Source organism: Vulpes vulpes, chromosome 15 (assembly GCF_048418805.1).
Source record: "Vulpes vulpes isolate BD-2025 chromosome 15, VulVul3, whole genome shotgun sequence".
Taxonomy (NCBI): domain Eukaryota; kingdom Metazoa; phylum Chordata; class Mammalia; order Carnivora; family Canidae; genus Vulpes; species Vulpes vulpes.
Genome location: NC_132794.1, coordinates 107,316,505 through 107,336,380, shown reverse-complemented (window position 1 = coordinate 107,336,380; position 19,876 = coordinate 107,316,505). Strand labels below are relative to the sequence as shown.

Genomic DNA, 19,876 nt, shown 5'->3' with positions numbered 1-19,876 from the left:
TAGTTTTCAAAGATCTCTTTGCAAGGAATTTCATGAAGCTTGTACCACCTGACCTTTGTTTATATTTTCTCTCTTGTTGTGTGACACTTTAATACTTTTGAGACTCAGGAACAGTTGGTTAGGGACAGAATAAAGCTTTTGGTTTCAGTGTTTGGGTGTTCGAAATTTGATAGTGATACACTTCACTTTTAAAGTCATATCAACAGGGATCCCTGGGTGGCGCAGCAGTTTAGCGCCTGCCTTTGGCCCAGGACGCGATCCTGGAGACCTGGGATCGAATCCGTCGGGCTCCCGGTGCATGGAGCCTGCTTCTCCCTCTGCCTGTGTCTCTGCCTCTCTGTGTGTGACTATCATAAATAAATTTAAAAAAAAGTCATATCAACAAAAGAGGAAAATACTGAAAGGACTGAGACCCAAGTGTTCAGTCATAGCGTACTGATCTTACGAATTTTTAAATCTGCTTTAGAAATCAACCATTATGTTTAAAATGTTTTTCAAGGAATTCTCATACACATGGTCACTCTAAATTACAATGATATTTTATTTTAAATAGTCACAAGATTTGACACTTCAAAAAAAAGATACCACTAATAAATAACAAATGTGGAAATACTTATCAAAGTTACAACAGACATAATGTTTAGCTGAGAATCACTTCAACAGGGTAAGGCTCTAAAGATACCAGACAAACCGATCCTTATTTGGAATAAGGTGTGCAACGTCCTCGTACGGGCTTTTCTTAGGCCATGGGGTCAGGATTACAGCCATAAAATCAGTTTTAGTACAACTGTGCTTCAGACTAAATCTCAACAATTCAGTTACAGCCTATACAAGATGTTAAGGAATGTTCCCTTGCAAGAAATTACAACTTGAACACTCATTTCAAGAATTACCAATACCCAGTAAACGTAGTCTTCCGTTCCTGAAAACGGCAAAATTAAATAGATGCTGGTATTCACACCTTGTGTCTCAGGCTTTATGACTGACAAGTCTTCATAATCCAGACTTTGGGTGTACAAGGGGCAGAATATTTTAAATTTAAGTAGACTGGGGAAAATTAGGATCAAATGGGCATACCTTTCTTGACTGTCGTACCAGTAATCCTCAAATAACAGGGAATGGTTAAGCCATCAAAACTAAACTAGTTATTTTTTATATTCAAATGCTGCTTCATACTAGTTAACACTCTAAAGTCACTAAGAACTAAATGTATTTACACAGGAATGAACTGACAAAAATTATGAAAAATGCTATTCCCCCTACACGTGTCCTTGTTCATCCTTCACGGGTTTACTTGCTACACTGCACTGATACACCCCACTCCAAAATAGGTGCAGATGGTCGTGTCGCAAAGTAATTATCCCCAAACTACTCTCAAGGACCAGCTGCTCTGTAGTGTATAAGCTACTCACGTTTACACCTTCTAGGATGATGTACTTCTGTTGTTCTGGCTCTCATATCTGGAAATCTGCTCAAGTTCAGATTCCTTTTAAAACCTTTCCCGAAAAACATAATTAGAATTTGTGATCCCTAACTTCAAAGACAGTACAGATTAAAATAGCCTAATATGTGAAACCTCTTTTTGGATTAAATAAAAGCCATAGATTCTTTGTGGCTAAAAACTAAATCTGAATTATGCGTGTCTGGCACTGTGTAAACATATTTTTAAGTTCATTTTGCTGGACTTGATTCACCACTTCAGGTTCTGCAGGGCTCTTCTGAACCTTGGCCACCGCAAAGTTGATCCCCTGGGTTAACCCAGCTTGGGTAATACTGGCAACCTGGACCATGGAACTTCGAATCTTTGCAAAGGGAGAGACTGCTCTGCTGCTACTGCCCTCTGAAGGAGAAGGAGTTACTTGAAGCCCTGTCTCAAGTTCAAGCATGCTGGATCCAGAGCCAGGGGTCTTTTGACCTACAACTGGATGCACTGGTTCAACTGACAAATACTGGGGACCTGTTGCAGGAAAAGACACATCTAATTGAGATGGCCGAGAAGGTGTCTGTTCTGTTGATTCGGATTGTGTTTCTTCATTAGAAACTTGATGGGTCATTTGATTTCCTTCCTCACTAGCCTGCTGAGAAACAGACCCTGTTTCTGACAGCTGGGTCATTTTGTTTTGTGCATCTTGTACAAATCTGTGGCAGTAAATATCCACAGGCTTGGCAAAACCAGTCAATACGTATATGTTGTCAGCTGAAGGACTTTTCTTCAAAGGAGACTCATGGCCTTTTCCAAACCCACTTCCATGAGCAACAATCTCCGAAGGAGCGTGAATGCTAATATCGGTGCTGCTGAGGGACTGGGACCGACTGCCTAACCGAGGTGCTGAAGCAATAATACCACAACTAGGAAGAACATAGTCTCTTGGCCCTACGTTCTCTAAAGAATTAGCTAGCGGCTTGTCTTCATCAGACTTGGAATTTGCGAGGAATTCATCAGAGTGGTAGGAGTCATTCTCTGAAGACACTTCCCCATCCGACTCTGCCTGGACTTTGTTATCCATCACACCTGTGGTTTCCATGGTTTCAAGGCTACTATCTGACTTCCAAAGATTTACTTTTAAGTTTGGTTTTAGAAAGTTAACTTTCATTTCAGGTTTGGCAAAGTTTCCTAGCTTTCGTAGATTGCCAATATTTACATTAGATTTGGTCTGTTTCACTTTTTGATTTAGAGATGAAAATTTGCTCATTAAAAAATTTTTTCCCTGTGCCAGAGAGCCTTGGTTTTGAGATCTGATGCCAATGATGTCTTCATGAGGTTTACTGCTCTTCCTACAATTAGAAGAAGAGAAAAGTTAACTCCCTGTGAAATTCAATATGCCAGTTCCAGTTACTATAAATGAAAGCTGACTTTAACTGGGCCCAATTTCTGAAACAGTGCACTGCTAAGTGGCAAAATCAGATAATCCATGATGCTAGAACAGTACTATACAATAGAAACGTAAGCTATATGTAGTTTTAAGTTTTTCTGGCCATATTAAAAACCCGAAATTTTGATTGTATTTAACCTAATATATGCACAAAATATTTTACCATATAATCACTATTAAAAGATGATTAATGAGATATCTTATTTTTGATACTAAGTCTATGAAGCAACTGGTGTGTAGTATTTTACAACTTGGCAGCAGAAGCCTTTGTAAATGACATTGACAATTTGTCCCTGGATGTTGAGTGGCAACCGTGCCCCGGCTGTGTGACTTTAACCCCCGTCCAGCAAGCAGTCTCCTGCACGTCTGTTCTCCAGCAGGCCGTGCACTGAAGAGCCAGCCAGCCAGTGGAAACACTCCGTCTGCAATATCTTAATCCTACTCAGTGAAGCTCCTCATAGTAGTTGGGATTAATCACATGGAGTTCTTTTGGATCAAAACTTTGTCTTTAGATTTGATCATTACTATTGCATGTTTCCTTCAACAGGGTTCTCTCTGGTGTTCAGAGAAGGGGGAGCAGTAGAGGAAGGAAAGGGAAAGGAGAGAAGCCTCTCAATGGCTGTCTCAACCTACATTTTTGTGCATTATTCTGAGAAAAAAAAAACCAAAACCACACCCAAAATTCAAACCACAGCAGTTTCCTCCTTATCTACAGGGTTACATTCCAAGACCCCGGTGGATGTCTAAAACCACAGGTAGAATCAAACCCTGTATGTCTTACGTTTTTCCCTATACATATGTAACCTGTGATAAGGTTCATAAACCAGGCAGAGTAAGAGATTAATAGAATTACAATACTGTCATAAGTTATATGAATGTCCTCTCTAAATATCTTATTACTGTACTGTACTCACTCCTTCTGGTGAGGATTTGAGAGGATAAAATACCTACACACTGAGATGAAGTAAATGACGTGGCCACTGTGAGCATCAGGCTATGGCCTGACAATGTGTCAGGAGGAGAATCACCTGTTCCCGGACCACGGCTGACCACAGGTAAACTGAGCCTGAACAGGGGAAGAGGGGACCTCTACAGGGGCAAGTGGCTACCATTCGGGGCGGGTCTACCACATGGACCACCTCGACAACCAACAAAGCCAGCACCGACTGTAAATGGGAGTCTATAGCATCTTAACTCAAACTGCACAGATTCCAACTTGGTTGAATTCAAGGTTCAACCATTGAGGTTGGGGGGGGGGGGGGTTGTTTCTTTTTGTTTTCGTGTGGCTTACCTACGATTTTCTCAGGTGGCATCCCTCACAACAGCTATAAATACAAGAAAAAGTGACTGCTATTTGCCACACGTCTCAGTATGTATGTTTGACTTGCTGGTCATGAAATTTCATAAAAATTAGGATGCTAAAGCGCTGCTGAAACAACTCTACTAACACAAGACTGAACAATTTTTCTCTGGCTGACCAAATGGCTCTCCTCTAGTTGAATGTGGACCATGAAACACAATCAGATGGGAAGTCAAATTTTAATGTGAAATAATCTCTTCACAGGCATTCTTTTCCCAAATTCAGAACCCACTGGTGTTTAGAGAGAAAATCAGAGCTTGAATGTTTCAAAGTTGTTTAAATTATGGTGACAACTAATGTATTTCTTAGTTTTTAAGAGTCTTACTTTTTGACCCACAGAAATCTGATATTTCCCAGTTTAAATACCAATACATTACCCAAATTTGACTTCTCATTTGCAAATACTTTTAAAGACGACTCTGGATAATAATATCTTTATTCTTAAGAAAACTGAAGTAGTACACTTACCTCTCAAGTTTTTTCTCAATTATAGGTACATCTAATCCCATGGCTTGCTTGGTTATCTGTAGCATCTCTGCGATGCACTGAAGGGTATCTGAAACCCAAATACAACTGCTTGCCAGTTTCCCCAGAAACATACTAAAAAAAAATAGTACTTGTAATTCAGAACCCTAAATGAAATTTGTGGTCTTATTCAAATACAAGTTTACTTGCTACAATTTATAGAAAACTGCTTCTTGTTCATTATGTTCTGAAACAAATTTTAACAGAAGAGTTAATAAAGGGCAAATGAACCAAATCAATTGGAAGTAAAAGTTTATTCTCATTTGTCCTAACCATTTTAGATGCTACGACAACAGCTGTGAATGAGTTCCCTGACTACTGTCCATGGGAGGCATATGTGGTAGGATAAAGCCCTGGCACTCAAGTATGGCCAAACCCAACAAAATTTCCCATTACAGACACCTTTGCCCCAACCTACATTCAAATAAAGTTCAAATAATTTCCCTGCTTTGTGGGGACAAAGTGGCTATTTCAAGGTTACAAAGCACAAAGCTAAGTTCCATTTATAACGGTATATACTGTCCCCACTTCCACTTGGACTTAAAAGAGCAGATCAAAAGTTACCACTGAATACTGTCATCTCTTCATTACCTTTCCCGTCCTCTTCTGGATTGCGCATTACAGCTCTCAGTGTGTGGAAATAGCCACTTGCTTCTTTATATCTGTAGTGCAACCGCATGCAGGAGAACTTCGGCTTACCAAAAAGAGTGGGTTCAGGACCTAAAAACACAAATGAATATGGTTAAAATATCTCACATAAAATTTACTTTTTTCTGTATCTTTAAAATACCAACAATTACTCATCAGTTACTTAACAGATTTTATCTCTTCTACATGAGAGTACACAAAATATAAGCTTAGTGTGATGATTTGATTTGATGAGGTTAAATAACTCTTCAGTCTCAAATATTTAAACTTTCTTGATCCTTGGGTTAATTTCATAAGGTAAGTAATAAACAGTTATTAGACCACATCCATCACTAATCTCTAAAGAATAGAAGAAAGTCCTAAGAAATCGACTACTTGAAATATCAATATCCCTTTCTGGTTCTAATAAATTGTACTGTTTGTTCAAACAATGTGACCCAATCTTAGAAGAACAGTATTTGCTTTCTAGGACTTGGTTAGTGTGTTAAAATTTACCTATTTCTATTTTTTCCAGGTCTTCTAGACTTAGTCGTTGATACTGGTTTACTTTATCAACTTCATCATCATAACTGGATAAAGGGAAAGGGAGTAAAAATAGGATTAAAATCAAAAGCACATTTGGCTTGGCAGCTGAGATATATTAGTAGCAACTTCTATGCAGTTAAACCTTCCCACTCTGGGGTAAAGAGTTAAACGTTTTAAAAACTAGATGAGAATCAGCTTATGGATCTTACACTAAAATCAATTACAAAATATAATTTGTTTCATAAAAAACTTACAAAACAAAACCAACAAACCTAAAACTTAACCTAAAAAGGCAAACACACATATGTATACTAAAGGTATGTGTTTATGAATAACACAGATCTGCTATCCAGAATCAAGAATAAAAAAATCCATATGATTAATGCCAATGGGTATCTGGGCCTATGACTTAGAGAAAAAAAAAATTGATTCTGGTAAGGCTAATGGGAAGTACTTATTTGCTAGTGGCCTTGTTAGTCTTTCTGGAGATCTGGCAATAAACCATAGAAGTATTACAATTCATCATACTCTTAAAAGAGAAGCATGTGTGTGCGTGTATACAATTACTGGTGCAAAGACAACTGTATCATTCCTAATAGCAATAAAATGGAAGCATCAGTGCTAAACAGTGGGGAAATGTATACTGTATAATAATATATAGTCAATAATGAATGTGGAGTACAACAAAACATGGAAAACAGAAAATAATACTAAATGCTAAAAGAACACTATAAAAACACTAATTCTAAAATTGCATTTTCAAATTGATGAGGAAAAAGTGATATAAGTTATATAAGGTAAAGTTCAATCAAATTCTTAAAATATGTAACAAAACAGATTCTTAAAATTTTTTTTGTCATGAACTCTAGGAAATGTACTAGAACAATTAAAAGCTTTAAATCAATAAGCAACTTACTAGGCCACGTAGTAGGCAGAGTTAGAAAGCAGTAACAGCACATCCACATCTCTGTGAGTAGCATCAATGAGGCTAAACAGACATAGAGGAAATTAAATATTTTCATTTTCATCTGCATTTTCACCAAGATTATTTCTATAGCAGAACAATTTAAAATAAAAGATTGGTTGTGTGTGTGGGGAAATCAGTCGATGAGTCCTATTTTTTAGGTTAAATGTAAATAATCTATTCATTCGGAGGGGGGAAAAAAGGAACCCAATTTGAGAAGGGGGGAGATTAGTCCTCAGGAAAGGATTGTAGCTGAGGAGAGGTCCCTTCTCAGAGAGCTGTGGCCAAGGAGGTGGGAGGATAGAGGGAAATAAGAATTTGGGGGGGGGGGGGGAAGGGGTTGGGGAAGAAGGAAAACCTTCACGCTCAGAAGGGAGAAAATGTCTAGATTATCTCACAGAGCCTAACCATAAAAAGGACACTGCACATTAAGGGTATTTTTACACACATACAGAATGCATCTTTTGGGGAAAAAAACACACACAAAAATAAACAGAACACTGAGGTGCAAAAATGGGACCAAACCCAAGCCACTGTATTTCTTACTCCAGAATAATTTACCTGGCTTTTAAAGAACGAATAAACATTTCCTTATTCTAAGTCCATTTTGCTGTAATTTCCCTCCATTCTCAAATCACATATCAAAGTAAGGGTCAGAAACCAGATGAATGTTGATGAACCCGTTAAACCTACAGCAAAATCTGTATTTTTTAAGATTAATAAAAAAGTGGTCCATGTATAAAATCTACAAATAACCAAAAGATAAAGGAGGGCAAGATGTGAACTCAACACTTTTAGTATGTATTATAACAACATTAACTTCCAATCACAAGGCGGAAATCAGTGTACGTTCTAACACTGGTCTCAAACTTCCACTGTACGAGTGGGTATTGCTCGCTTAGAATCTCATATCTACTTGCCACGATTTACCAAAATGCTACTGAAAAACCAATGGAAAACGGGAGGGAAAAAAACCATTTGTCGATGGAAGTCACGTCCGTCAACTGCGTCAGAATGAGGTCACTGTTTAACGCGTACTGCGGCGAAAAAGAACCACAACCCGAACCCGCAGTAATTTACATCAGCGGCCCTTGTCGCGGCGAACCTCGGACGGCCTTAACCTAACCTAACAAATTCCCCTCCATGTTCACGTCAAATAATACACCAAAAAATACGACGAATAAGACGCCGGGCCCGCCCCCGGCCGCCCGCCCCCTGCGCCCGAGCCCGCGGTCCCGGGCCAGGCCGCGCGCCCCGGACCCCGCCGCCCCCGCCCGCCCGCAGAGGTACTTACAGGCGCTGCCGCCACTGGCGCTCCCGCCGAGCCACCGCAATTACGTCACCACACAGATTTTCACAAGAAACAAAGTCTACTTCTACAAGTCAGCGCTGCCTCGTCGCAGCTTCCGATTGGGGCAGTGATATTTACACCAGTCCGACAGGATCCTCAGTCACAAACATTATGTCTTTAACGAAAAGCACTGGGCACGTGACAGGCGGTCAGGAAAAAGGTACCCCCACCCCCCACCCCGCGGTTTTACTGGAGCCTCCGCCGCAGTAAGTAGTGTCCCTCCCCCCCACCCTCCCCGAAGCGCACAACAGACACGATGGTCAACACGGACGAGAAAAGAAAGCCCCCCCCGCGTCCTCCCCCGCCCCCCGCGCCCCGCGCCCGCAGCCCGCGCGGCTCTACTCGTTCTTGTTCTCCTGCCAGTCAGGCATGCCCTCCTTCCACACGATGAACACGAACACCGCCAGCACCACATGCAGCCCCACCACCGCGACAATGGTCGCGTAAAAGCCACTGTCGTCAGGAGACATTAACAGGAGACTCTGGAAAAGGAGCAATTTGCAGGAAAAATACAAGCCCACAGGAACTTTAACCATGAGTCCTGCAAAAAGGAGAAAAATCTTGAAAGTCGTGGCCAGGCTGCCGCCTTCGGGCTTAGGCTCGGCCGCGTTGCCGGCGGCGTTGCCGGTGGCGTTGGCGGGCCGCTGGGCGGTCGGGGGAGGCCGGTGGGAGCGCGGCATGGTGTCCGTCAGTCGGTCCGCCTGTCCGTCCGTCGAGAAGTCGAAGCTCAGTCAGAGCCGCCTGCACACAAGCTCGCGCCTGCAGCGACTGCGGAGACTGCGGCAACTGCGGCAACTGCAGCGCCAAGCCCCGCCCCGAGACGCCGCTCGCTTCCGGCCGCCCCCGCTGCCGCGGCACGCGCCCAGTGCGCATGCGCGTCCGCCCGCGCCAGCCTGCCCGCGCCAGCCTGCCCCCGCCTGGCAGCCAGCTCGCGCCTGCCGAGGGGAGGCGGCAGAGGGGGCTGAGGGGGCTGAGGGGCCCGCCGTGCCCAGACCCACGGCCGGCCGGACCCCCGCCAGACCTCGCCCACGCCGCGGGGAGACGCTGTCCCCGCCGCTCGGGGGACGCGGGCTGCCGCAGGCGCCGCGAGCGTCCGTCCCTATGCTCATGCCCAACAGCGCGGCTGCTCCGCTGACGGGTGAAGGGGTCACATCTACTCGGGGTGGAACTAGCGGGTTCAGGAGGCTTGGACAAAACCAAGGACGGGCCGGCGGACGTCCCGAGGGCAGCTGAGCCGTGTGCCTGGTGTCCCACTTCGCAGGCTCGTCCTGCGACCCGCGAGCCCCCGGCCCCTGTCGTTCGGGGCCCAGTGTTTCGGTGGCCGCGGGGCCGGGGAGGGGGGAGGGCCTGGGGGCCGCGGACCGCGGGGGCCTCCGCGCCGGGGGCTGGCCACGGACGGTCCACGCCGAGCTGGGGCTGCAACAGACGAGGCCGGCACGCAGCGCGCGGACAGTGCGGGGCCAGCGCCGCTCGGGTCGCGGAGGGAGGCGCAGGGAGCGGGCCACTGCTGCTGCGGCGGGGCTGCGTGCTGGTCAACTGCGGCCGCAACTGGTTTTCCGCCAGAGTTAAGCGGCTGGGACTGCAGTGCGGCAAGTCTCTGGCGTAAAATTTACGGGGACGTCAAAAAACACCCAACCATCAAGATAATTTTTAGTGCGGTGTTTTAAAAAATCAAAATTGATGCCAGAATATCATAATGAACAGAACACTAACGTTTTAAATAAAGACAGGATCCGACCCTGCACCTGTACAACCCTGCACACTTGCCTCACGCTAACCCTAGCCTTGGTCCCTGTAAAAGTTTATTTACCAAAACATGTAGCTCAACTGGACAACAAAAAGACACAAAACCCAGTTTTTAAAATGGGCAAAGGATTTCAATAGACTGTGTTCTCTCGAAGATATACAAAAGGCCAATAGGCACACGAAAAAATCCTTACTATCCTTTGTCAGTAGGGAAATGCAAATCAAAACGACAGTGAGATACCACTTCACACCCCTTAGGTGAAGTACAACAAAAACAAAACAAAAAATGAGAAAGCAAAAGCAAATATTAGTTGAGGAGGCTGAAAAATTAGAACCCTCCTATGCTGCTGGTAAGAATGTCAAATGGTGCAGTCACTGTGGAAAACAGCTTGATGGTTTCTCAAACGTTAAGCACAGAATTACACATGATCCAGCAATTTCCACTCCTAGGTATGTACCCCAAATAAAAACTGGTGTTCAAAACTTGGACGTGATTATTCAGAGTATTACTATTTACAGTAGCCAATAGGTAGAAACAACCTAAATGCCCATCCACGGAGGAAAATAAAATATGCTATATCCATAGGACAGAATACCACTAGGCTATAAAAGGAATGGAGTTCTGACATATGCCACAGCATGCACCAACCATGAAAACATGATGCTAAGTGGATGAAACCAGTCACAGAAGGTCACATATTATATGATTACATTTATACAAAATGTCCAGGACAGGGACATCTACAGAGACAAAAAAGTAGATCAGTGGTTGTCTGGGCAGAGTGATAGAATAGTGATTGCTAGAAGGTACAGGGCTTTCTTCTGGAATAATGAAAATGTTCTAAAATTCACCATGGTAATAGCTGCATAAGTCTATGAATATAATAAAAGCTATTGAATCATATGCTTTAAGTTGATGGATTCTATGGTATATGAATTATATCTTAATAGAAGCTTTTAAAAACATATACACACAACCCAGGAGCAAACAGCTGAGGCAGGCAGGTACCAACTGCTGAAGACCCCCAAGTCCACGGCTGATTGGCTGGCTCTCTCAGGACCTAAGTTGGTACATTCATTCCCAAAGCTACCTCTCCCTGTCCTCCATCAGGGGCGCCTGCTCTGGGTCCACTGCTCTGGCTCAGTTGATAGACTGTACAAAGCTTCTATAGCAACTCAGCCAAAGAGCCAGTTTCCAAACATCTCCCTTCAAGGGAAAACTGTTCACCATCTGGAAAATCTTTAAGCTTTACAAATGAAGAAAAATACCAGTGGCAAATTTAAAGAAATTTTAGCAGTATTATAAAGGATGTCAACCACAAAAGAAAGTAGAGGGTTCTTGAAGAACTCTGTAATCAAGATGCAGACACACAGTTAACGTTGGAAATTCAAACGGACACATGATACCCATCAGAGAATAATCCACCTGAGAGGAAAATGTAGTGTATCTGAAGATGATAATAATTCTGTATCTGAAAAAGCATCTACTCTGGAATGAAAGGCAGAGAAGACAAGACTGCTCTGAAACACTGCTGGCTCCTGCTCCAGCTCCTCCAGAGCCCAAATGTAAGGCTCCAAACCACATATGCCTCCCAAACACTGGGGTCAGCCTCAGCATGGCAAAGTGTTTCCCATTACCACAAAGATACCAAGACTCTTGATAGGTAGGTCCCAGCCTTCTATCCAAGCCAACAAGCCAAAACATGGCTTTCAAAGTCACCGACTCCAAAGCATTTGCTTCATTTTCTACTCCCTCCACATCATCTTGTCCCACAGCTTCAAAGAAGGCAGTTTCTAGAAATACAGTAATAATGAGAAACACAAAAGGCAATAAAAAACCCTAAAAAGCAGAAAACACCTCAATGTCACATGCAACCACTTCTGGTATCGTCAGTATTAGAGGAGATCCTTCTGAGACCAGAGTGGAAAGTATCAAACCTGAGCAGTCTGTCCCTGTCACCCAGGAGCAGACCATAGGCACAAGTCTGTGCCCACCCCCCTCAACTCACCCTCAACCCAGTCCTCCTCTTGAGAATCAATACATCACTTCCTCAGACACTCCCGCTGTCCTGGTTAGCAACGAAGCCTCTGCTTATTTCTCCTTAGACCCAGGTAAGTGTCTGTACTAAAGAGGCAACACAAAGAACCACTCTCCATCAGGCACGGCCTGTGTGTTAGCACCAATAAGACAGGGAAGACAGCATCTCAGCTAATGAGATCTAAGTTGATGGGACAATCTTCAGAATCTCTCAGTGTCCCATAGGACAAAGGTCAAAATATACTCCCAGGTCCAAGACTCTGACACTGATGGGGCCTCTTCTGTCCACCAACGAGCATGAGGAAGAAGAGGAGGATGAGGATATTGGTGGTGAATATGCTCTGGCAGGTAACAGAAACAAAGAGACTCTCACAATAGAACTTAGCAATAGACCATCTAAGAAAGAATTAGAAGACAAAACATCTTGCAATGGTGACATGTGAAGAAGAGAGGCAGGGAATCCAGGAACAAGTTGGAAATTAGGAGACTGAGCCACAGGCCCACAGCTGAAGAATTCGAGCAAAGAGATATCCTAAAACAAAGGAATGAAGAAGTAGACCACAACGTACACATGGAATTAACAAGGCAGACTCAGCAGAAAGCTCGGGCTCAGACCCACAGCAGCAGAACTGGGAGCATGAAGGGTTTGGGAATTTAAGGAATATGTAGAGGTCACTAACTCCCCTATGACCATTAGGCACATAAGCCCTGGGCCAGGGTGAGACCTACAGGCAAGCCAGCAGGAAATGCAGAATTAAATGAACTTAAAAGCACAGAAAGGTTTCACTAGCCATCATGAAATGTGAGACTGCTTGGAAACAGCCACTGGTGATCGGTGGGGGTATCCCCACTTGCTAAAAATGTGATAATGTACTGGAATGTAAAAGCTTATATTGTGGTGAAGGAAGAGAGGGCTCTGCTTTTTTTTGGAAAGTTCTCCTCACCTGTATAACCCAAATGAGGCCAACGAGCAAAAGGAAGGATGCAGTGACACTTGCTGTCTAGCATGTGTCTCCATATTCTTCATCAGGAGCTTTACCAAAGAGGATGAGCAGAACACAATCACTGGCTCCCGGTTATCAGAAAGCCAAATTGTATAGTGCACGATTAAAGAAAAATGAGTTCGATTGCTGGGCACTGGAGAGGGGTGGGAGTCAAAAAAAAATCAGAACAAAACAGAAGTAGTTCACCATATGAATGAAGAAAAAAGAAAACTGGAGTAGGAATCTGGCATAGGGGAAGTATGGATTTGGGAATCTAACCATCCAACAAGTTTTCTTAAAGACCTGATAGTAGGAGAGGAGACTGGTCTGGTTTGAGCACTATGTCGGTACAGAGCTGCACTGGTACAATACAGCAGCTGTCCCAGTGAGCCCAGATGCCAGAAAGAAGTCAGGGTGTTTTGATACATGATTTTCTTAAATGCAAGAGACTTCTACTGATTCTAACAGGAGGGCTTATCTCAGTTCTGTAGCAAGCTTTAAATAGCAAAGTAAACACACTTTACATAGTTTTAAACTCCTCATCCAGCACACAACTTGATGTGAGAATTACAGGACTGGAAATCAAATCAGGTGCAATATGACCTTACAAAATGGTAGTCAGCTTTTGAAATAAACCTTTTGGTCTTTCCTTATGTCAATCATCTCCAAAGAAGAAATAAAGGTACTTGATCTAAGGAAGATGATATTGGCAATCTCGACACCTTTAAAAATCTCAAGTTAGGGGATCCCTGGATGGCTCAGCGGTTTAGCGCCTGCCTTTGGCCCAGGGCATGATCCTGGAGTTCCGGGATCGAGTCCCACGTCAGGCTCCCGGCATGGAGCCTGCTTCTCCCTCCTCCTGTGTCTCTGCCTCTCTCTCTCTCTCTGATAAATAAATAAATCTTTAAAAAAAAAATCTCAAGTTAAAACTCAAGCAAAACACAGGAGTGCTACATGCAGTTATTTCTGAATGGGAATTAAAAGTATGACCTTTTGGGGGGTGCTGCATTGAGCTGAACTGCTGCTATAAAAAATCAAGGTACATGAACGAAAAATTTCTACCAAATGGCTCAAAGGAGCATAGAATTTTTCTGCTAATTTGTGAGGAAAATCTCAGCTCTTATTTTAAGAGTCTGAAAATTGCATCCATACATAAGGTATTGATTATTGAAGTGAAGTAATCCATGAAATTAAAGTCATGGAAGATTGCCCAATGAACCTACAGTCAATATTATTTTTTATTTTAATATATAAGTATTATCTTGCATTCAATTGTTCTTTCAAGCTTGTTTTATGTCCCTTTTATTAAAAACAGATGAAATATAGTAGAAGATAAAATCTAAATAGAGCCATTTTATCCTCAGAGCTTGGTCTAGAATTTTCTGCAATGTTACTGATTCATAATACCAAAGATTATAATGTTAGATCTCAGCCTAAAAGCAAACATTCAATCTGGTGAATAAATTTAGATCCTGCCATTCATTTTGAAAAATGGCTTGAAACTGGTTTTTGGTTTTTGTTTTAAAAATGTTGAGCATTAATTGGCCTATTTATTTGGTGAAAGGCCAGGATACTTTACAACCAATCAAGGTAATTAGTTAGCATCACTGCACTTCTTGCTGCACTGTTATGTGCATCAAAACAATAAACCTAGATTTGGGGGTAAAAGGAGAGGCCCAACTGTGTCCTGTGTTCTACAATCTGGGTTTTTAAAAAATCAAATATTGCTATAAAATCTTTCTCTTCATTACTGAGTTTTTTTTTAATGCCCCCTTAATTTTGCACCCAAGGTGAGTGTCTCAGTCAGTTTGTCTTAGTGACCAGTCCTATGTTTGAAAACTGCCATGCATCATGCATCCATGCCCATAGCTTGTGGATGATAGTACTAATTATGATGACAACGTCAGAAATTTAAGCACATTAGTTACCAGGATATCACTCCAACTTACCTGGGGTCACAGTCAATGAGGGCCCAGCCCCCATGGAATTTTTCATCATCAGGCAGCAATAACTTCATATAACTCTGTAACAGCTGGCTAATTAGTTCCTGGTGGCTTCTCTGATTCTCCTTATGCAAAGCTTCATGCTCTTTCTCCTTGGTAAATATGGAATAAAGATCTTCTGTCACTGGAATGCCTTGCATCAAATCTAGAGTAGAAAGTGTTAATATCTATCATCATCTTAATTTGCTAATACATTTTTAAAAACAAAAGCCCTGAAACAATAAAACTCTTAAGAAAACATAGGCATGAATCTTGGTGATCTCGGATCAGGCTGATAGGATATTTGAGATATGACTCTAAAATCACGTGCAACAAAAACAACAAAAATAGACACAGTGGATATCATCACAATTAAGAACTGTTGTGTCTCAAAGGGCAAGATCATGAACGTGAAAAGACAACCCACAGAATGGGTGAGAGTATTTACAAATCATCTGACAGGGACTTGTATCCAGAATATATCAAGAATGCCTACAACTCAGTAATAAAAAGACGAGCCAATTTTAAAAGGAGCATAGGATCTGAAGAGACAAGCTCACTTCTTCCTGCTGTAGCATGTAGCTTAAGGTTCACAAAGCTATATAATCCATTCCCCACAGACGGTCAGGACAGTGAGACTGGAGACTTCTGGGACACAGGTGCCGACTGCTGGCCTTAGAAGGGGAAGCGGTAAACCTAGGCTGCTACTGGTTTCTCTCTCTCTCTCTCTCTCTCTCTCTCTCTCTCTCTCTCTCTCATCTTTGAAGAAATCCAGCTTCAAGATTCGTGTGAAGCTGATGCTATGGATGGGTGGATTGAGAGAGGGACAGAGTCTGGGTTCTCAATGACATAACTGAGCTACTCGATCAAGCCGTGGAGGAAAGGTATCTTACTTTTCCTTGATTAAACTGCTAAAACCCAGTTTTGAAGTCAACATACAAACTACCTATGGAAAAAACCAAACCTCTTTACACCAGGCTTCTCAAATTCCTAACTGGCCTGTTTAGGTAGGAATGATATTAGGTGGGATCGGTAGATAAGTATGCCCATTAAAGAGAGGATAAATGCCAGGAAGATGTTAATGTATACTATGGACATATGATAATTATGAGCTAAATCATAATTTAATGAGTCGAAATCGTTTGTTTTAGTTTAAACTAATTATCATATTCGGTTCATTCCAATCCTTTTTTGGTTCATTCATAAGCTAGGCTTGCGGCTAATAAAGAGATTAGTAGGAGTGCTATAATGAGTATTGTTGTTAGTTTGTTAGTTTGTGATGCTCAGGGGAGTGGAAGGAGTAGTGCAATTTCTAGATCGAAAAGTAAGAATGTGATGGCGACTAGGAAAAACTATGGAAAAGGGTAAGCGTGCAGACCCCATAGGGTCAAAGCCACACTCATAAGGACTTGCCTTGTCTGTGTAGATATTTAGTTGAGGGAGTCAGAATGCAATTATTACAAGTAGGGATGCTAAGGATACATTGATTATTAGAGTTAATATTATGTTTATTACTTCTTTTCAGAATCAATCTGAAACTGATTGGAAGTCAATTGTACTAATTATACTAAAGAAGTAAGATCCTCATCAGTAAATAGAGACATACAAGAATAGTCAGACTACGTCGACAAAGTGCCAATACCATGCGGCGGCCTCAAATCCAAAGTGATGGTTTGATGTGAAGTGATAATATAATTGTCAGAGAAAGCAGACAATAAGGAATGTAGAGCCAATAATTACATGTAGTCCGTGGAACCCGGTAGCTATAAAGAAAGTGGAGCTGTAGACTCCGTCAGAAACTGTGAAAGATGTTTCATAATATTCAGAGGCTTGAAGTAGTGTAAAATATACTCCTAGGGAAATTGTAATGAACAGGGCTTGGAGTATATGTTTGCGATTTCCTTCTATGAGGCTATGGTGAGCTCAGGTAATGGAGACTCCAGAGGCCAGGAGAACAGAGGTGTTAAGCAGTGGGACTTCTAATGGATTTAGGGGAATAATGCCCATGGGTGGCCAGCAACCCCCAAGTTCGGGGGTTAGGGCTAGGCTGGAGTGATAGAAGGCTCAGAAGAATCCTGCGAAGAATACTTCTGATACAATAAATAGGCCCTACCAATTCATGTATGACAAATAATCAGATTTAAAAATAGGATTTAAAAAATATTCTCAGAGACTGCAGGACAAGCAACTTTGGTTCTAATCTAGAATGCTCTGCATTCACTTTAATCCTATGAGGTAATACTTTCATGTAAATTAAATTTTAAAAATTGTCAACATATGAATTCCACTGGGCAATCTACCCTCATTTCCTCTTCCAAATAATGATAAGAATTGGTTAGGATAATCCCTAAATCTGATACCCTAATATTATATTCATTCACTTTTTTAAAAAAAAGATTTTATTTATTTATTTATGAGAGACACAGAGAGAGAGGCAGAGACACAGGCTGAGAGAGAAGTAGGCTCTACGCAGGGAGCCTTGATCCCGGGACTCCAGTATCACATCCTGGGCCAAAGGCAGGCTCTAAAGCACTGAGCTACCCAGGCATACCATTCATTCACTCTTATAGGAAAGGATGGTGTGTTATTCACAGCAAGAACATATGATAAATGTCATATGGGGGGGAAAAAGACCTCCCATTACATCTCCCAGCCTCAAGTAATGGAAAATCAAATAGAACGTGGAGTTTTAAGCTGATGAGGTTTTTAGGAGACCTTATTCCCATATTCCAGGAGCCTCACCCCTGCCTTCTGTTACATGAACAACAAACTGACAAATACGTATGGAAATGAGTAATTGCTTTTGTTGCTTCAGCCTAAAAAATTCATCAAATTCTAGTCTTGTAAAAATTTGAATTTGATTTCTTGGGTAAGATGCTGAATATAGAAACACAAGTATATTATAAAACATGAACTATGTTAATGAAGTTGATTTCTGTAAAACACTAGTCACAGAGGAATAACAAATTAAAAAAAAAAAGGCATTTATGTTCCTTACCTATAACAGCTTGCCTATAAGCATCCTTAAATCGATTCAGGTAATATCTATTTGCCGAGTTAACCCCATCTTTCATAACTCCTGCTAACTTCCTTTCTCCTGTCCTTGTAAAGTCACCCTGTTAAGGAAAAAGTCATTTTGACAACTGATTCAAACACAAGAATGCTCCCAAAGTCAATGTGGGCTTTCAATACAAGACCAAAATTCTATAGGCTTTTATAATTTCTAAATAATGTAGTTAAAATATCTACTAGTATCTGGATGTGACCCAAGCACATCAAATAATTAAAATACTATTTGTGTCATCAAGTCTTCACAGTTAGATGTAAATCCATTCTTGGCAATCTATCGAATTTCTAGGATCTACAGGTCAAAACTTATTATATAGCATACAAGAAGATTTTCAAGCCTCAAAAATCACAAATTTCCAATGTGGGAAAGTGTGGACAGTTCCCTAGAGTTTATTACAATGGGATTTAGCCAGTGCATGTGGATGTGTGTGAATATGGAGAAAGAAGAGCAATTTCCGTACCTTACTGCCCATTACAATCGCTGTAGAATGATCCAATGAAGATTTACATTGTTTTGTTACTCTTGCTTTTCACAACGGAGGTGTCAGAGCAAGTCCCTAGACGACAGTGACTTAACTGGAAGTTTGTACCCTTTGACCAACATCTCTCCATTTCCCCCATCCCCTGGCAAGCACCAGTCAACTCTTATTTCTAAGAGTTGATGTGACATTTTTAGATTCTATAAATAAGTGAGATCGTGCGGTATTTGTCTTTCTCTGGCTTAGTTCACTTAACACAATGCCCTCAAGGTTCATCCACATGTTTTCAAAGGCAGCATTTGCTTCTTTTTTACGGCTGAATATTCCATCACACACACACACACACACACACACACACACACACACACACACTCCAGTTACTCCCTCACTCAACATTTATCCACCATTGGACACAGGTTGGTTGTTTTTAGGTCTTGGCTATTGAAAATAATGCTGCAACAAACATGGGAGTGCAGCTATTTCTTTGAGATACTGATTTCATTTCAATATATACCCATAAATAAGATTGTTGGATCATATGGCCATTCGATTTTTTTAATAACGTTCTTAAGTTTATTTTAGAGAGAGAAAAAAAAGAGAGCATATGAGTTGGGGGAGGGGCAGAGGGAGAGAATCTCAAGCAGACTCTGCCCTGAGCACAGAGCCTGATGTTGGGCTCAATCCCACCACCTATGAAGTAGTGTAAAATGACCTGTGCTAAAACCACCAGTCTGATGCTTAACCAATTGAGCCATCCAGGTGCTCCCTGTTCTATTTTTAATTTAAGGACCTTCCATGCTGTTTTCCATGATGGCTGTGTCAATTTACATTCCTACAAACAATGTACATTTCTCCACATTCTTGTCAATACTTGTTATCTTGTCTTTGGTAACAGCAATTCTAATTAGTATGAGGTGGTTATTTACTGTAGTTTTGATGGGCATTTCTCTGATAATTATTGATGTTGAGCATCTTTTCATGTGTCTACAGGTCATTTGTATGTCTTATTTGGAAAAATGTTCAGGTCCTTTGCCCATTTTCCTAGGCAGATTATTTTCGTTTTTTGTTATTGAGCTATGGAGTAACTATTATATTTTGGATACTAGCCCCTTATCAGGTTTTGCAAATAGTGTCTCCCATTCCATAGGTAGTTTTTTTATTCTGTTAATTGTTTCTTTTGTTGTGCTAAAGCTTTGTAGTTTAATGTAGTCCCACTTGTTTATTTTTACTCTTCTCATTTATGCTTTTGGTGTCACATCCAAAAAAAAAAAATTACTGCTGAGATCAATGCCTCAGAGCTTTATCCCATGTTTTCTTGTAGGATCAAACTGTA

At 41.6% G+C, this 19,876-nt stretch overlaps 1 protein-coding gene and 1 pseudogene across 2 annotated transcripts in view; one reads left to right on the top strand and one right to left on the bottom strand.

Moving 5' to 3' along the window:
* Positions 1–523: 523 nt before the first annotated feature.
* The window catches only part of INPP5F (inositol polyphosphate-5-phosphatase F), an 86,346-nt gene continuing 66,993 nt past the window's right edge, over positions 524–19,876 (bottom strand). For both annotated transcript variants that reach the window (XM_072740231.1, XM_072740232.1), the window contains exons 14-20: positions 17,994–18,111; positions 14,963–15,161; positions 6,848–6,919; positions 5,902–5,975; positions 5,350–5,478; positions 4,702–4,789; positions 524–2,775 (exon numbers count right to left, since the gene is read on the bottom strand). In XM_072740231.1, the coding sequence (XP_072596332.1) occupies positions 1,623–2,775; positions 4,702–4,789; positions 5,350–5,478; positions 5,902–5,975; positions 6,848–6,919; positions 14,963–15,161; positions 17,994–18,111 (1,833 nt within the window). In that variant the 3' untranslated portion in view covers positions 524–1,622. The remainder of the gene's footprint in view (positions 2,776–4,701; positions 4,790–5,349; positions 5,479–5,901; positions 5,976–6,847; positions 6,920–14,962; positions 15,162–17,993; positions 18,112–19,876) is intronic.
* LOC140595774 (phosphatase and actin regulator 2 pseudogene) lies at positions 12,177–12,820 on the top strand (annotated as a pseudogene).